The 17,667-nt window shown below is 40.5% G+C and overlaps 1 protein-coding gene across 4 annotated transcripts in view; it reads right to left on the minus strand.

Annotated features, from left to right (window-relative positions):
- Window positions 1–17,667, minus strand: part of LOC149316771 (protocadherin alpha-C2-like) — a 227,031-nt gene that overhangs the window by 169,137 nt on the left and 40,227 nt on the right. The window contains exon 1 of one of the 4 annotated variants that reach the window (XM_089516249.1): window positions 1,554–3,756. The exons of the other annotated variants lie outside the window; for them this stretch is intronic. Coding sequence (XP_089372375.1) covers window positions 1,554–3,743 — 2,190 coding nt within the window. The 5' untranslated portion in view covers window positions 3,744–3,756. Of the gene's footprint in view, window positions 1–1,553; window positions 3,757–17,667 lie in introns of those variants that run through there. 4 annotated transcript variants of the gene reach the window in all.

The raw sequence follows: 17,667 nt of genomic DNA on the forward strand, positions 1-17,667 counted from the left end.
TCTTTTCTTTGAACGGTCAGTTGATCTCACTTGATCTCAGCTTATATATTCTCAAAGAACCATATTCAAACTTTCTAATTTAATGATCAAAAGTTGTAATAGTCTAAATTTCCACTAAAAACAAAAATCTTTGTTTTTACCCACGTCTTGGATACTCTCTTTTGATTGAAATAATAAATAAACAGTTCTGTCAGTTTAGTGCCAATTGTTGCCTTGCTGATTTATAAAACTATGCAGTAAAAGCTTCACCGAAATTAGGAACTATTACAAGAAAACCCCATGATAGAGTTGCCTTGGGATTGCCATAAATTAGAAATTATTTGAAGGCACACAAACATAACTAACTTTTTCTACTGCATTTAGGGCTTCCTTTACTGCAACTGGCTTTTCCTGCTTCATTTAGGAGCCCTGGTGGCGCAGTGGTTAAATGCCTGTACTGCAGCCATTCACTCAAAACCACAAGGTTGCGAGTTCAAAACCAGCAAAAGGGCCCAAGCTCGACTCAGGCTTGCATCCTTCCGAGGTCGCTAAAATGAGTACCCAGACTGTTGGGGGCAAATTAGCTTACTTGCTAATTAGCTTACTTGCTGTTCACCGCTATGATCTTTGGAATAGCGGTATATAAATAAAACATATTATTATTATTATTATTATTATTATTAATGGTGTGATGGAAGGGACACGCTATTCATCCTGAAAAGAAATCTTGGAATATCCTGGGGATTGAGGTTGTTATTGGTCTGTGTTCTTCTGTAATATAGAAATTGTTGTGACTTTTTTCTGCATTTTATCTTTTGTATATGTGGAACTGATTAGGTAACAAACCTTATAATAAGAAACCTCCAGTAAAAAGGGGTAAGGGATTAGGATCTGTTATTCATATTTGATAGAATATGCTTTACTGACTGTTGCTTCAGGGAAAGTTATATAGACATGTAAGTTTAAAGGTTCTGTAAGGTAAAGAAGAAGCACTTGCTTTTAGTGTCTATATATCAGCAAGCAGATATACCAGATCCAGCAACAGTAGAGCCTTTGACAGTGCCTCTTTGATTTCTTCTCCTAGAGATATACATTATCCACTGTTTTATTTCATAGCACTTTGGGATTTCATGGGCATATTTGTTCCTGGTCTTCTGAGCAGCCATTTTATTTGAAGACTAGTGTTCAGTTGTTTTTCACTCTTTAGTTTATTGAAGGAAAGCAGCTCCATGTCCATGGCACTCCCACTTTTGTGATAAAACACAGCTTCCCATCCCACCCCCATTGGTCCCCACCATCCTCTCCACAATCTATCCCACCAGCTCTCACCATGAGCCCTATGTTTTAATGCTTGATTGTTCTAACTTTGCTATTCCATTAAAAGTCTATAGGTGGGAAACAATAACACAAAAATTAATTTAAATAAGGAGAAATGTGTAAAGGAAACTGTCTAGTTTAATGGTATTAAATCATTGCAACATTCTCCAATACAATATTTTCCTTCAGTATTTTCACACCAAAAAGAATAACAGGGTGTTAGTTTCAGTTAGCTTTCAGTATCACATATAACTCACCTCTTCAGATGAATTTGAAACCAGCTCCTTTGTATTCCCAACACTCCCATTCTCTGCAAAGACAGGAATGTTGGGGCTGAAAACCATGAGGTCACTTTTGACACCAGCCTCCCCACTCACTCCTGCCAGGATGTGGCTGTGGCGATTCGAATATGACCAGCTGCCCACTTCACTGGCACAGACCAGTGTGGCTGTCCCAGGACCATACACCATTGCCTCCTTTGCCTGGGAATGACATCTCAGGACGATGTATATTACAATCACCAGCAGGAACAAGCTGGACACTGAGCAGATAGCAATGATTAGATAGACATTGACATTTTCCACCTGGGCTTTTCCATTCCCTCCAGTTCTGAGAAGATGGGCATCAGCTTGAATGGCCTGAGTTCTTGCTACAAGTGACACACTGACTGTGGCTGTAGCTGATAACACAGGCTTACCGTGATCCTTCACCACTACCACAAAATTCTGGCTGCTATCAGTGTTTCCAGATTCATCCAGGGAATGTGTGGTGCTGATCTCACCAGTATAGAGCCCCACACGCCAGGGCCCATTGCTTGCCCCATGCAGCTCATACCGTAGCCATGCATTGTATCCTGAGTCAGCATCCAGGGCACGGATCTTACCCACAACATGTCCAGCCATCACAGGGACCACCAACAAAATAGGGGTGTCCTCCAGTCCAGATACTGCAGGTGCATTGTCATTCTCATCCTCCACAAACACTTGAATTGTCACATTGCCACACAAAGAGGGCAGCCCAGCATCCTTGGCACTCACTTGAAACTCCAACAATTTCAGCTCCTCATAGTCCAAAGGCTGCAAGGCATAGAGCTTCCCACTCTCTGAGTGCACTGAAATGTAGCTTGACAAAGGCCAAAGTTTTTCATCTATCCAATAGCTGATTAGGCTGTTCTCAGCCATATCTGGGTCTGACGCAGATACTGTGAAGATGTGAGCCCCAGGTGTATTGTTTTCCTTCACAAAGACTGTGTAGGACGGCTGAGCAAAAGCAGGTGCATTGTCATTGATGTCACTAATAGGAATTGATAAGGTACTACTAGCCGACAGTGATGGAGTTCCTTCATCCCGAGCCATCACCACCAGCACATATTCAGCTATCTGCTCACGATCCAAGGGCTCCTCCAGAACTAGAGAGTAGTAATTCTTGAAGGTGGATTTCAGCTTGAAGGGGAGCACAGAAGGCCCCAGGGAGCAACTCACTTGTCCATTGGCTCCAGAGTCCCTGTCTGAGATACTAATAAGTGCCACTGTCATACCAAGAGGAGAGTCCTCTGGCACTGGCACTGACAGAGATTTGAGTGACAGCTGAGGTACATTGTCATTCATGTCTAAAATCTCTATCACAACTTTGCAACGTCCAGCCAAAGGAGGATTGCCTTTATCTTCTGCTACAATATGAATTTCCCACAAATTAATATCTTCGTAATCTAATGGTCCTGCAACCTTAATTTCACCTGTTCTGTCATCTATTTGGAAGATGCTTTTAACTTTAGAAGAAACAAGGGTGCTAAAGGAATAAGTAATATCCTTAAAACTGCCTTCATCCATGTCTGTGGCACTGAGTGTAATTATAAGAGTCCCATTCACTGGATTCTCTGGCACTCTGACTTTGTAAACAGACTGATTGAATAATGGAGCATTATCATTTACATCCAACACATTTATCACCAGTTGGACTGTTCCTGTGAGCTCTGGTTTGCCCCCATCTGTGGCTGTCAGCAATAGATGATGCACAGAGATATCTTCTCTGTCTAATGCTTTCTTTAATTCAAGCCCAGCTGACTTTGTATGGTCCTCATTTGTTACTACATTGAGGGTAAAATAATCATTTGGATTGATCCTATAAGTTAAATGAGCATTTGTGCCAATATCTGCATCAGAAGCACTCTCTAATGGGAAAGGAGAATGTGGCAACCTTGACTCTGCAATAATCAATTTTTGCTCAGTGACAGAGAAGACAGGGGCATTGTCATTTATGTCTGCAATCTCCACTTCCACATGGAAGACTTGCAGGGGTTTATCCACAATCACCTCCAGGTGAATGGAACACAAAGGGCTCTTGACACACAGCTCCTCCCTGTCTATCCGGGAATTAACAAACAAAATCCCATTTTGCAAATTTACCCTGAAATAGTCCCCATGGCCTTGGGATTCCATCCGGAACATCCGAGGCACCAGCTCACTCACCTCCAGCCCCAGATCCTGGGCAATGCGGCCCACAAAGGTGCCATGCTGGGATTCCTCTGGCACAGAATAATGGACCTGGCCGCTCCCCATTTCCCAGGCAATGTGGAGCAGAATCAGATGCAGCAGCTGCTTCTTCACCAAAGGGTCTATCCGCATAATAACCATGAAGATTTGCAATTAGGATTCTTCTAAAATATTTGATTGAAGTGTAGCTAATGTGGATAGTCTAGAACACCAGGGAGTAGCATCTCTGATAGTAATCTCTATGGATCATGTAACTGCAGCGAGGTATCTGCTGACGTTTTCACCAAAGTACGTTTCTTTAAAGGGGGAGAGCTGTATTTTGAAGTTTCCAAGATTATTTAGGCAATTGCTCCACCATGTGATTGAGCATGTGAAGTGCAGACAGTACCATGTTTCCACCTTTTTCTTGCTGTTTGAATGTTTGCCTTAATTTACTTCCAGGAAATCAGTTTTTATGGTTGTCAAACAAAATTTTAACCCACTCATTTTCTTAACAACATTTTTTTCTGATTACCCAGTTGTTGTTTTTTTTAGAAAGCTGAGAACACATGAGCCATCCTGAGCATCTCGGAAGAAGTCTGCAATGGAAGTATAAATATATAGATCTGTTTGGGGATTAAGTATTTGCCAGGACCATTAATGGCACTCTAACTTTGTAGCAGTTTGATTGCCCAGGTCTCATGCTATGTCCTGAGTTTCCTTCAGTCTGTTGGTAGCTGGGGAAGTGACATTAGTACACGATAGAAACTGCATCGAAGAAATTACTGCTTTTTTCAGATACTGCATTTTTGCTTATACCAGGTACAAAGAAAATGATCAGTGGATCAATGCATGTCCAGGAGGCGCATGCATATATATATATATATATATATATATATAATGTGATGTACTGTCACTGTGTATTACTTTATTTCAGAGCGCTTGAAAATTTCAACAATATAGAAATTTATATTTGGATTGTAAACATGCATGTCCTTAGACACAGGAAAACCACTTGTTGATGTCAACTGTCTATTTATCCCTCTGTCAAACCTAAATGCACTCATTTCATAACTCTTCATTCACAGATAAACAGAGCTGTTCATTATTGTGTTGACTGCACTTGACAAGTGTTTAAATGTAAAAGAAAGTGCACAATATTTATTATCAGAGGTACAAATGCTTTGACCACAGTTAATGATAGGTCTATTGTGTCTCTGCTGTTACCAGCTTTTCCTTCACTAAGCTCTAAATTGTCCAACTATTTTTTCTTCTATTGATCTTTGGAGGAAAGGGGAGGCAGAGGCAGACAATCTACTCATATATCTTAAGTTTTAGGAACTTTTGCTTCCCATATTCCATTAGGCCTCTTAATTGAATCTGAACCTTAATTTTTAGTAGACCAAAAAAATGGCATTTGTCTAATGAGGACATTCAAGATAGTAAGACATATCCTCCATGTCCAATGCAAAATATGAAATGCTGCAAGCCTATTCTTGAATTTGATAGAATTTATCAATATATGGTCATGGGCTGTTTCCTTAGAATAGGTAGACTATGCTGCAATGTATTCTCATCTCTTATCTGGAGGGTGTCAGTCACTCACTGAGCTGTAACCTCCTGCAGGTTTCTTTGTTGTTTATTCAGATTGTGTGTACTTCTGTAAATCTTAGAGCAGACTTTGCTGGTACCTTCCTCTTATTTCTCAGTCACCCCATTTTGTCCTCCTGCTTGTCTACAATCGTGATCTATGGCTATCTCTAGATGGCTAACAAATCTGGTTTTGTTCCTATGCAAGCCTATTTTATTTCTGATATCCAGATGATGTTTTGCTTGTTTCGGTTTATGTCCAGTGAACTCCTGGCACTACCAAAAACTTTATATTCTCCCTCCTAAGGTGGGTTTGTTTTTAACGCTGTGCATTACAAAATGAAAAGGATCAGTACTTGTTTGTGTGCTTCTAACATTTGGAACTAGTAAGGATGGTTGCTGCCAAGTAAACATAGGTATAGTTTCTAGGATACAGATTGAATACATAACAAACAAGGCAAAGAAGTATGTTAGCATTAAAACAAAATTACCCTAATGATTTATTAGTATATATTGCTAAAGCATAATAACAGTAACACTTAAATAATAATTTAAAAAGCTCTGTGGAAATTTGTGAAATTGAGTTTCTCAAATGTTTCATTGACATGTGATCAGGGGGAACAGAAAAGACAGAAGGTAGAAAGGGAGGGAAACCTGGTCTAGATGAAAGAATGGAAGAGATAGAAAAGCCATGAATAAGCTGAATCATCAAAACAAAAAGAACTGGAAATATTCTATATTTTCAGGCTTCTGAGTGGAGCCTGACGTTTGCATTGAGAGGGATTTATTATCATAACTTCAACATAATAAGTAATAATATGTAATGATAAGTAATAGTAAGTAATTATTATTATACTTATTATATTTATTATTATTCTAACAACAGCAACAACTGACATCCTGCTCCAGTGTAAACTGGGGTTTTCAAATCATCTGGATGAAGCCACTGAATTCTCCAGAGTAGCAAAGATCTATCAGGGGCAATGAATGTTGAGATTTATGCACTCTTATACAATGTGTTCATACTGTTCCCAACCTTCTTCCAAATGGTGAACAAAACTTCACCATTTTTGGTGAAGAGACTTCATTTTTAAAAACTGTGAATTTGAAGAGCCAGTCTACTGCATTAACTGTGGTTCTTGATGGCGGCAACCCAGAATTACCAACACTAATGTGTGTGTTTTTCCCTGATCACTGCCTTTACAGCTGTTTTATGGGGGATAATAAAAATGGCAATTTTGAACAGAGGATCAGCAGAGATGGACACATAATGCATTCTCCTTGTGTCATTTCTTTCACTCAGAATTCCTTCCCAGCTGTTTGTTATTCTACATGGGTGGCAAAAGCTATGATCACCCATGTATTTCTCTCTGTGGGATAATACTGAGTTGGAAAATAGCCAATGCTGAAATGGTTAAGCACTTACTCTCTCACCTGTTAATCCTCCACTCAGAATTACAGTCTCTATGCATTGTTTTTCTTTTTTTAAAGGCATAAAAGAAAACATATCTGTCTACGATTGTAACTACACATGGCACAGATCCATTAAAACGTCCTAATAATCTTTAACCAGACTGAAATTCCTTTTGTTACCACAATGAAAACAATCTTAAATGAGCTGCTATGATTAAATAGATAATATAGATTCCAAAAAATATAAAATAAAAATAGTATGACCAATATATTCTAGTTTCTATTAAATGGTTCCCATATCTCATGGTTTTTATACTGATCTCGTTTTTCAAAGCTTGATGTACAACCCTCAGGAGCCCAAAATGCTTGCATTAAGTACCAGGCAAGAATCAGAAATCCTGAAATATTATCTTACTCAGATTTTAATTCAAGCCAGAGGAGAATCCTCCTCTGCTTCCTTTTTGCCCAGTTCCCTTTTCCTTTTCCCTTCACCAATCACCAACCTCCTTCCCTTTCCTCCTGCATCATTTATGAAGATGATGCTCCACTGGTAGCAGTAGCAATCTATGGGAAGCAGTGGGAGGAAGGGTTGAAAAGACATTTCTCTCATCTGTTTCCCCACTTGGTACAGCATGACATTATTATGCAAGTACCACACAAAGAGTGAAAAAGGAGAAACTGTGAGTCTGGGCTGCTAGGTTGAATTCATATTTCTACTCACTCTCAAATAAGACATTTCCTGGAACTGGGGGCAGAAGTGTTTAGACCGAGTTATTACTGAACTAACCTAGTGTGAGCCATGAGACCCTCACACCATACTGGAATTCACATTGGCGGGATACAGACCGCTGCTTTGCGGCGGTCTCCCGCCGGCGCCATTTGCTCCGTGAGGGAGCCGCAGCAGCCAAACCGCACGGCTCCCGCGCGGAGCAAAAAAGAAGCTCCATTTCGGAGCTTCTTTTTGCGGCGCCTTTATGACGTCGTGAGGCGCCTGGCGCGGACTCGCGACGTCATAGGCGCCGCGACACGTACGGACGCTCAGCGTCCGATACGTAAACATGGCGGCCCCCATGTGGAAGGGGCGCTGCCATGTTGTACGTATTCTATACGTACTAGGGTTAGGGGGGTGCGGAAGCACCGCCCCTTCCTAACCCTAGTACGTATAGAAGACGTACTATATGGCGGTCTGTATCCCGCCATAGATTATATTTACAGAGAAACTGCATTTAGTTCAGGTATATTGTTCTAAAGATGTGTTTACTGCTTATGCTTCATTCACAGTAACTTTATATCCTGATATTATATTATTATTATTATTATTATTATTATTATTATTATTATGAACCTTTATTTATAAAGCGCTGTAAATTTACACAGCGCTGTACATACAATCTTTTAATTAGGCGGTTCCCTGCCCTCAGGCTTACAATCTTACATTATTATAGCATAATATTATATGCTTTAATGTATTCTGATTTATAGGGTCAGTCTTTCAGAGTACATTATCTACATAAAAATATAATTTTATGGCTGTTTAGTACTGTATGAATTATTAACAGCATATCCTAACCTAAACCTATGAGTACAGGAGAAAACAGATACTCCTGACAGGTGCCTCCTTGGACAAAAATATGCTCTAAATAATTTATATTTATCAAAATCATTATTATATCTCTGGAAATTCTAATATTATGCCACAGAATTATTTAAATATTTCTCCATTGTCAGATTCTTCTGAAATTCTATCAATAAAATGGCCATTCTAGTCTATCAAAAGCTTTCTGAGCATCAAATAAAATCAAAATAGCTGGAAGTGCTTCTTATTTTCGTTTTGAAGTTAAAATACATTGTCTAATATCAAATGAGGAACTAGCTTTAATAAAAACCATTTGATCAGCATCAGTACGATTTTAAAAAAGTTATGAATTTTGGTTTTTATATGGATAATAGCATTACGCATTTCTCACACATTGACCGCTAGCCCCACCCCAACATTGAATACAGCATCAGAAAAGCATCATGAAACGCTGTAGTCATCTATAGAGAGGATGTCCATGTATAAGCAACTATTCATTCATAATTTTCCTGGTTACTATACTTCCCAATGGTGTAAGCATCTCAGGCATGTGGAAGAGCTCTTCGGATGTTGGTTTCCACCCTGCAGATCCTCAAGTCAACAACGTGAGCAAATTGGCAAGTTAAATTATTGCAGGTAGTTATTATGAGTTCGTGGCTACCCATATAATCTACATGGGGAAGCTATATAAGACAAAATAGCTACAATACAAAATATATACAGAAGCGCCCGCATCATATGTGGCCACGATATATGCGGCTTTCAGCATACACTGAAAGCCACGCTGGAAGAATCAGGGGCACTGCTTTGCAGTGGTTCCGGTCCTTCCTCTCAGGCAGGTCTCAGAGGGTGCTACTCGGGGACTGTAGCTCCAGTAAGAGGTACCTCACTTGTGGGGTTCCTCAGGGGGCTATTTTGTCCCCGATGTTATTTAACATCTATATGAAGCCGCTGGGTGAGATAATACGGAGTCATGGTGCTGGGTGTTATCAGTACGCTGATGACACCCAGATCTATTTCTCCGTGTCTCGTTCGTCGGCCTCGAATTCTGATGGCATCTCTTCTCTCAATGAATGTCTTCAGGCGGTAATGGGCTGGATGAGGAAAAACAGATTGAAACTGAATCCAGACAAGACGGAGGTGCTCACGGTAGTGGCCCCGAAACCAAGAATTGGGTTGCAACCTCCAGCCCTGGATGGGGTCACACTCTCCTCTAGTGACTGTGTTCACAGTCTGGGGGTGCTCCTTGACTCGTCGCTCCTGATGACAAATCAGGTAAATGCGACGGTCAGGAGTGTCTGTTATCAGCTTCAGCTGATACGCCAGCTGCGCCCTTTTCTGGAAGTAAGGGATCTCGAGACGGTTGTGCACGCGCTGGTAACCTCACGCCTTGACTTCTGTAATGCGCTCTACATGGGGCTACCCCTGTGCTTGATTCAGAAATTACAGCTGGTTCAAAACATGGCAGCCAGGCTTGTCTCAGGAACATCTAGGAGGGACCACATTACTCCGGTTTTGAGGTCCCTCCACTGGCTGCCTATCAGCTTCCAGGCCCAGTACAAGGTGTTGGTTATCACCTTTAAAGCCCTAAATGGCTTGGGTCCAAGCTATCTCAGGGACCGCCTCCTCCCATACAATCCTCCCCGCGCTCTCCGGTCCTCTGGGAAGAACTTACTGCAGCCTCTAAAATCTAGGCTTGCGGCGACCTCCCAGAGGGCATTCTCTGCTGTCGCCCCCAAACTCTGGAACGTCCTGCCAGATGAGATCCGTCAATTGACATCATTAGACAGCTTTAAAAAAGCTGTCAAGACGGATCTCTTCCGGCAGGCCTTTCCAGATTAACCATCCCGGCCCAGGTTCCCTGATTCCCTCATTCCTCCCGTGGCCCCATCTTAGTGATGGTTGAGGATCAACAGAGGGATATCAGGGGTTTTAGTTTTTAATTGTTGTTTTTATGCTTGATATTGTGTTTTTAATATGTTATACTGTTTAATACTGTCTTAAGGGGGGGAGGGATAAAGTGTTTTTAATTGTTGTATTTTATATTTTACTGTTGTCAACTGCCCGGATTGGTTTCCCATAGGGCGGTATACAAATAATAATAATAATAATAATAATAATAATAATTATTATTATTATTATTAGAAGCCTCGGCACACTCCAGAAGGGGTAATGGTGTGCGCCGCAGATACAAGCCCCATTATTTTTAACGGAGCTTGAGCATATATGGAATTCCCCTTATGTTGGGGGGGGGGTCCAGAACAGATCCCCTGCATAAGGGAACGGCCCACTGTACAAAAAATAATGGCTTCAAGTACTTATTGCAGATTCAGTTTTATAATGATAACAGTGAACTCAAAATCCACAAAGCAAAGATACCTTTATTAGGCCAACTCCAAAGCATTCCATCATGTATTTTATGCATTGAAGTTGGCACAATAAAAGTACTGCTGCTTTGTTGATTTTGGATTTTGTTGTATTTTGCTGCATGACCAGTTCCCCTGAATATGATAAGTGTAAACCATATGTTTACAGTTAAGATCTTTATGACAGACCTTCCCTCCTCTCCTTTTGCCTTCAGAGGTGAACACATTTTCAAATGTGGCATATTGCCTGGAGGACATCCTATCCAGGGAGCTCTTCTCATGCTGAATCTGGTGTCTTTCTGGTGCCAGTCAAATATTATTTGCCCAGGCCTTCCAATATGTGACCTACCTGGTTTTAGCCTGTCCTTTATAATTGTCTGTCAGTCATTTTATATTGGCGGCTGGTATTTGGTTTTTGGGGTTTTTTTGTAATTTTTATGTGTTTACCTTTTTATATCTGTGAGCTACCCTTAGTATTTTAAAAATAAAATGGTCTGAATATTAACAGTGGAAAGTCTTTACCCCTTCTATAACCAGAGCCATCATTCTCAGTGGTAAGAAAATTGAAGAGTACCATGATAAAAATTACCTATGATAAAATGGTCTTGAAAATTTATGACTCACCTGTATGGATGAATCACAAAGTATTTGTTCCTGGTTTTCACTGCCTGGAGGAGGAGGAATGTTGGGACTGAAAACCATGAGGTCACTCTTGATGCCAGCTTCACTACTCACACCTGCCAGGATGTGGCTGTGACGATTTGAATAGGACCAGCTACCAACTTCACTGGCACATACCAGTGTGGCTGTTCCAGGACCATACACCACGGCCTCCTTTGCCTGGGACTGGCATCGTAGGGCAATGTAAATTATGATTGCAAGTAGAAACAAGCTAGACACTGTGCAGATAGCTATGATGAGGTAGATGTTCACGTTGTCCACCAAGGGCTTTGAGCTCCCTCCCATTCTAGAAAGGTGGGAATCAGCCTGCATGAGCTGGGTGCTTGCCATCAGTGACACACTCACTGTAGCAGTGGCAGACAACATTGGCTTGCCGTGATCTTTCACCAGCACTAACAGATTTTGGCTGCTGCCAATAATTTCTCCCTCATCAAGCATACGTGTGGTACTGACCTCACCGCTGTACAGCCCCACTCGCCAAGGACCATTGACACCTTCATGCATTTCATAGCGTAGCCATGCGTTGTAGCCTGAATCAGCATCCAGGGCACGGATCTTGCCTACCACATGCCCAGCCATCACAGGGACCACCAGCAGGAGAGGGGCCTCCTGTGGCACAGACACCGCAGGTGCATTGTCATTCTCATCCACCACAAAGACTTGCACTGTCACATTGCGACATAAGGAGGGCAGCCCTGCATCCTTAGCACTCACTTGGAATTCCAAAAGCTTCAGCTCCTCATAGTCCAAGGGCTGCAGAGCATAGAGTTTCCCACTCTCTGAATGCACTGAAATGTAGCTGGAGAGGGGCCAGAGCTTCTCATCTATCCAGTAGGTAATCAAGGCGTTCTCAGCCACATCTGGGTCTGAGGCAGACACAGTGAAGATATGGGCACCAGGTGGGTTGTTCTCCTTCACAAAAACTGTGTAAGAGGCTTGTGCAAACGTTGGTGTATTGTCATTGATATCTCCAATGGGTACTTCCAAGCTGCTGGTGGCTGACAGGGATGGTGTCCCATGGTCTTGCGCTGTTATAACAAGTTTGTATTCTGCCACCTGCTCCCGATCCAGGGACTGTGCCACTACCAGAGAATAGTAATTCTTAAATGTAGACACTAACTTGAAGGGGAGTCCAGGGGGGTGCAAAGAGCAGCTTATTTGCCCATTGGCCCCAGAGTCCCGATCTGAGACACTGATCAGGGCCACCACTGTCCCAGGCAGGGAGTCTTCTGGCACTGGTACTGACAGAGACTTTAATGACATCTCAGGAGCATTGTCATTGACATCAAGAACTTCAATCACAATACTGCAATATCCTGTCATTGGGTTGCTCCCCTTGTCACTAGCTTGTACCTGAATTTCATACTGACGATTTTCCTCAAAATCCAGTTTTTCCTTTGTTCTGATTTCCCCATTAATGGAATTTAAGGTAAAAGTATTTTTTAGCTTAAGAGGCACGCGGTTCTGAAATGAATAGGTAACATCTTTATTGCTTCCCTCATCCAAATCTGTGGCATTTAATGTCATCACTAATGCCCCACTTAGAACATCCTCTGCCATCTGGACTTTATACACTGATTGATTAAAGGCAGGTGCATTATCATTTTCATCAAGCACAGAAACCAGCAGTTGCACTGTGCCACTGAGCTCTGGTTTCCCTGCATCTGTGGCCACAAGCAACAGACGGTGCATTGCCCTGACTTCTCTGTCTAGAGGGGCTTTTAAAAGCAGTCCTAATGACTGGCTTTCATCATGTTTCTTCTCCACTTCTAGAGTGAAGTATTCACTGGCACTCAATGTATAGGTAAGCTGAGAATTTGGACCAATATCTGCATCAGACGCTCCCTCCAATGGGAAAAATGATCCTGGCATTCTCATTTCAGAAATAAAAACATTTTGTTCCTTTTGAGGGAATATAGGAGCATTGTCATTTATGTCCTTGATCTCCACCTCTACATGGAAGACCCTCAGAGGTTTGTCTATAATCACCTCCAAGTGAATGACACACAAAGAGTTCTTGACACACAGCTCCTCCCTGTCTATCCTGGAATTAACAAACAAAATCCCATTCTGGACATTTACCTCTAAATAGTCCCCATGGCTTTGGGACTCCATCCGGAACATCCGAGGCACCAGCTCATCCACTTCCAGGCCCAGGTCCTGAGCAATGCGGCCCACAAAGGTGCCATGCTGGGATTCCTCCGGCACAGAATAATGGAGCTGACCATTTCCTCCTTCCCAAGACAAGGTAAGAAAAAAAAGCTGCAGCAGCTGCCTTCTTGCCAGCCAGCACTGGAACAAAACAGTCATAGCTATGGTAGGTTTTACTCCTGTTTTTAAAAATTAAATCCACACTCTAATGTTGTCATTCAAAGCTGAGAAAAAGCTCATTGTGATGCTGCTTTATCCATCCTGTCGTCTCTCAGTGTCTGTTCCTGCTGTAGAGTTGGGAGGGGCTTTGATCCTTGTATCAAAAGAGCATTTTGATTTTCAGTGGGCAGCGACATCTTGTGACAATAAACAGCACAAACAGTTCCTTTCCTTTTTTAAAAAAAATATCATTTCTTAGCCAGTTATTATCTGAATTCTACAATTCATATGCAGTCTGTTCTATTTTAATGTTCCATGAAAAGATAATTTATATATATGGAAATATGGAAATATATAGTGTTAATATTGTCTTTTTAAAATGCTAGGAATCTAATCCATGGGCCAAAAGTAGTACATACAAAAGCAATCATTCAAAATTAGATTGAAACTGGATCAAGAGTTTTTAGAGACAGCAATGTTCACAGACATTGCTAGAATTTTATTATACATTGCTAGGATTTTAATACCCATTTTAGAGATGCCCATTTTAATTTTTTCTTCACTGTTTTTAGAAAGGACTAAGCTGAAGATTACTATCACATCAGGAGTTGGCTTGAAGAGAATACATGGCAAAATGTACTTGTACAGCAAAGAACTCCATGTTATTCAAGCAAGATAGCCAAGCCACATCCTACCAGTAAAGGTAAAAAAGCCTAAGTTTTAATTGTCTGAGGTGAGGTGGTGTTCCTTGTTGGTCTTTAATAAGAGAAACCTTAAACAAAATCAATCTATCAAGTCCAGAATTAAAGTAGCCAAGCCACATCCTAGTAATGAGCAGCCTTGAGGCCCAAGAGGAAGAGGGTAGATGAAGCATCTTTTCCAAATATTCTTGACTTTTCCACATATTCTCTGAAGATGCCAGCCACAGATCCTGGCGAAACATCAGGAATAAACTCTTCTAGAACATGGCCACATAGCCAAAAAAACCCACCAAACACTAGTACTGACTTTGTCTTGCACTCAGTGTCCCTTCAAATGAAGTTTCTTCTGTGTTGAATTTTTGTTTGCAGCTCCTTGGGCAGAAACTTGCCCTCTTATTCAAAGCAATATACCATGTCCATGGATGGCACCACAAAAATCAGGAGTGGGCAGAAAGTAGATCAGGAACAATTGGTAGATGATGTTTCAGATGGTTACCTCTGTGTTGAATTTTAGTCTGCAGATCCTTTTCTCTTATGCAAAGTAATAAATCACGACCCTTTACTTTTTATGCAAAGTAATAAATCACGTCCATGGATTGTGCCATAAAAATCAGGGGTGGATAGAAAGTAGATCAGGAACTATTAGTAGGTCTCTGAATTATTTGCATTAACAGTAAGGGACTCCATTTCTCAACTGTTTAATAAGAACCATTTGATAATCTAAATAAGATTATTAGAATCCTTGATCTATAGATGCAGATTGTGCTTTGAAAAAGCAGGTCATGCCAGTATCAGCACCATCCACACTGATTGTTGATAATAAATTATGATCAACATGTTTCTATCTAGAAATGCTAATTCATGGGCCTTAAGTTTTAATATTTAATCATACCTTATAAACAATGACTTTTCCCTGAGAAAAGTATATTGTCAACAGCAGTAGTGAAAATCGCATTCAGTATAAGGCTTTGCTGTTATCTTTGTAACAATTTCCTTTTCTTAGGGGTTATTTATATGGTGAAAATAATTCAGGATGAATCTGGGTTGAATCTTTGTTGTTCATGTACATCTCAAATGCACTTGATTAAGTTGGGGGGGGGGGCTGTCAAAAAACCACTTAGGCAGAGGTAATCGATATCAGGAGGTTTTCTGAGTTTTTAAAAAACATTTGCATCGTCGGCAGTATGAATAACCAATCCAAATAGACCTGGATTAAACTCTGCATGCCTTGAACACATTTCAAATAATTTGCATTGGCAACTTCACATTTATTCAAGTGCTCGTACATGTGAGAAACCAGACTCACAGGGATGTGCAGAGATGCGGTTCCATGGTATGAATAACAAATCCAGAATGTGTAGTGAGGTTATTCGCATTCTTCTGCTTAAAAAATGACATCTGAGTGACCCCTTCCCTAAGTTTCAATATAGACAAAAGAAAGCTGAAAACAGTAAAATGCCTTCTGGTTTTAACTCACTCTCCTGAGCCAGAATAATTTACTCATAAAATCAATGTGTGCAATGTGCTGTAAACAGAGAGCAGAGTCAATGGTAGGCTGACACAGACTATGAATTCCAGAGGATTGTGCAAGAAGAAGATAAAGGTCATTTTATTCTCAAAGAAGAACAGAAAGAATATCAGAAAAGTAACCAAACAACCCTATATCATGGGAAAGTAACCAAACAACCCAATACCATGTGTATTGTAAAACTACCAATGCTTCTAATAGTAATTAAAATGTGATCTATTGAAGGACACTGATAAAAAGGTTACAGAAGAGGTGGCAAAATTTTGTTTTGCATCAATCAAGACACGAAGGGCTATAATTACTACAGCAAGAATAAATAACTGGTATTAGTAATTAACAGTAAGCATCCCCTTTTGACCTAGTTCATTTTTATAGCGTACAGTATCTGTTTTGCACAATAAGGGCCGGATATGCTCTTAACTGAATGTTGTTGTTTTTAATTGTACAGATTTTGCATATTTAGGCTTAATGTGACATTGCTATGACAAACTGGTTGTAGTTGTTTTGCTTTGCTTTTAATTTTTTATTTTATTGCCTGGAGGTCTGTTGACTGTAATAAAGGTTTGATTGATTGAATTAAAATGTGAGATTAAAGTACAAAGAATGAAATTCAACTAGGTGCCATTTACATATGCAGACTTCTACATGGCCAAAAGGATAGCATATTTTAATTCACAGATTTATGCTGGTTTTTTGAGGATTCAATTGTACTTCCATACATCTGAAAACAAGGTCCACAAGTCAAAAGACTCAGCACAGGAGTCTTTAATTCAGACAGTAGTATTCATTTCTTGCATAATCTGTCAGTGCTGAAAGTGATATGGCATTCTTTATTATTGAAATACGATAAGAGGCCTTTTTGAGAAAAAGAAGTTATTTTCAGTTTGATATATTGAACTGGATAAATATCTGGAGCTGGCCTGGCATGTCATCCAAACATTTCTAACGTTTGGTTTGAATGACCAAAAGAAGAATCTTGATGTTATCCAATATTATTGAAAATCAACTTTCTTACAGTTTCTAGCTTATGATGCCTACGATATATCTTTTACCAAAAAACAAAGAATACCCACATATTGGAGGAGGAAGAGAAAGTGGACAATAAAGATTTCAGTGAGAAACGTACTAGACAAATAAATAAATAAACCCATCATCACAATTGGTTTCGTGTTTCTCTTATTGCATATGACTAACTTGAACTACTTAAATATCAAGGATACAGTGTGCCCTTCCCTTACACAGGGATCCGTTCCGGACACACAAACACACCCCGCATAAGGGAAAAATGCATATGTTTGAGCCCCACTGGAAGTAATGGGGCTCATTCCTGTGGCGTGCACCCCATTACTTCTTCCGGGGCGCACCAGGGGATTTTCCATTGTGGCTTCCAGCATATGCTGGAAGCCACATAAGGCACATCCATGTATAACGCGGGCGCACTGTATTTTAAAGATATAATTGATGGAATGCAAAAAGTAATAAGCCTCAATAACAAAAGCCCCATTTGTGATGTTGAGTAGTGACAGCATGCATCAAACTCTAATATATGTGTTAACTACATTGGCCCTTGTAGGCTGCAATTCACCTCTCACTTTTGTCCACAGCAAATACTCACTGAGGTACCTCTAGCACTGCGTAATTTCCAAAGAGATAAATGAGGATTGCAAATTCTAGGATTTCCCCTTCCCAAGTAAGTACTTTGATTCAATGTGATTCAATAAATGAAGAAAAAAAA

This window comes from Sceloporus occidentalis, unplaced genomic scaffold, assembly GCF_023333645.1.
Source record: "Sceloporus occidentalis isolate IW3139 unplaced genomic scaffold, rSceOcc1.0.p SCAF_3, whole genome shotgun sequence".
Classification (NCBI taxonomy): Eukaryota; Metazoa; Chordata; class Lepidosauria; order Squamata; family Phrynosomatidae; genus Sceloporus; species Sceloporus occidentalis.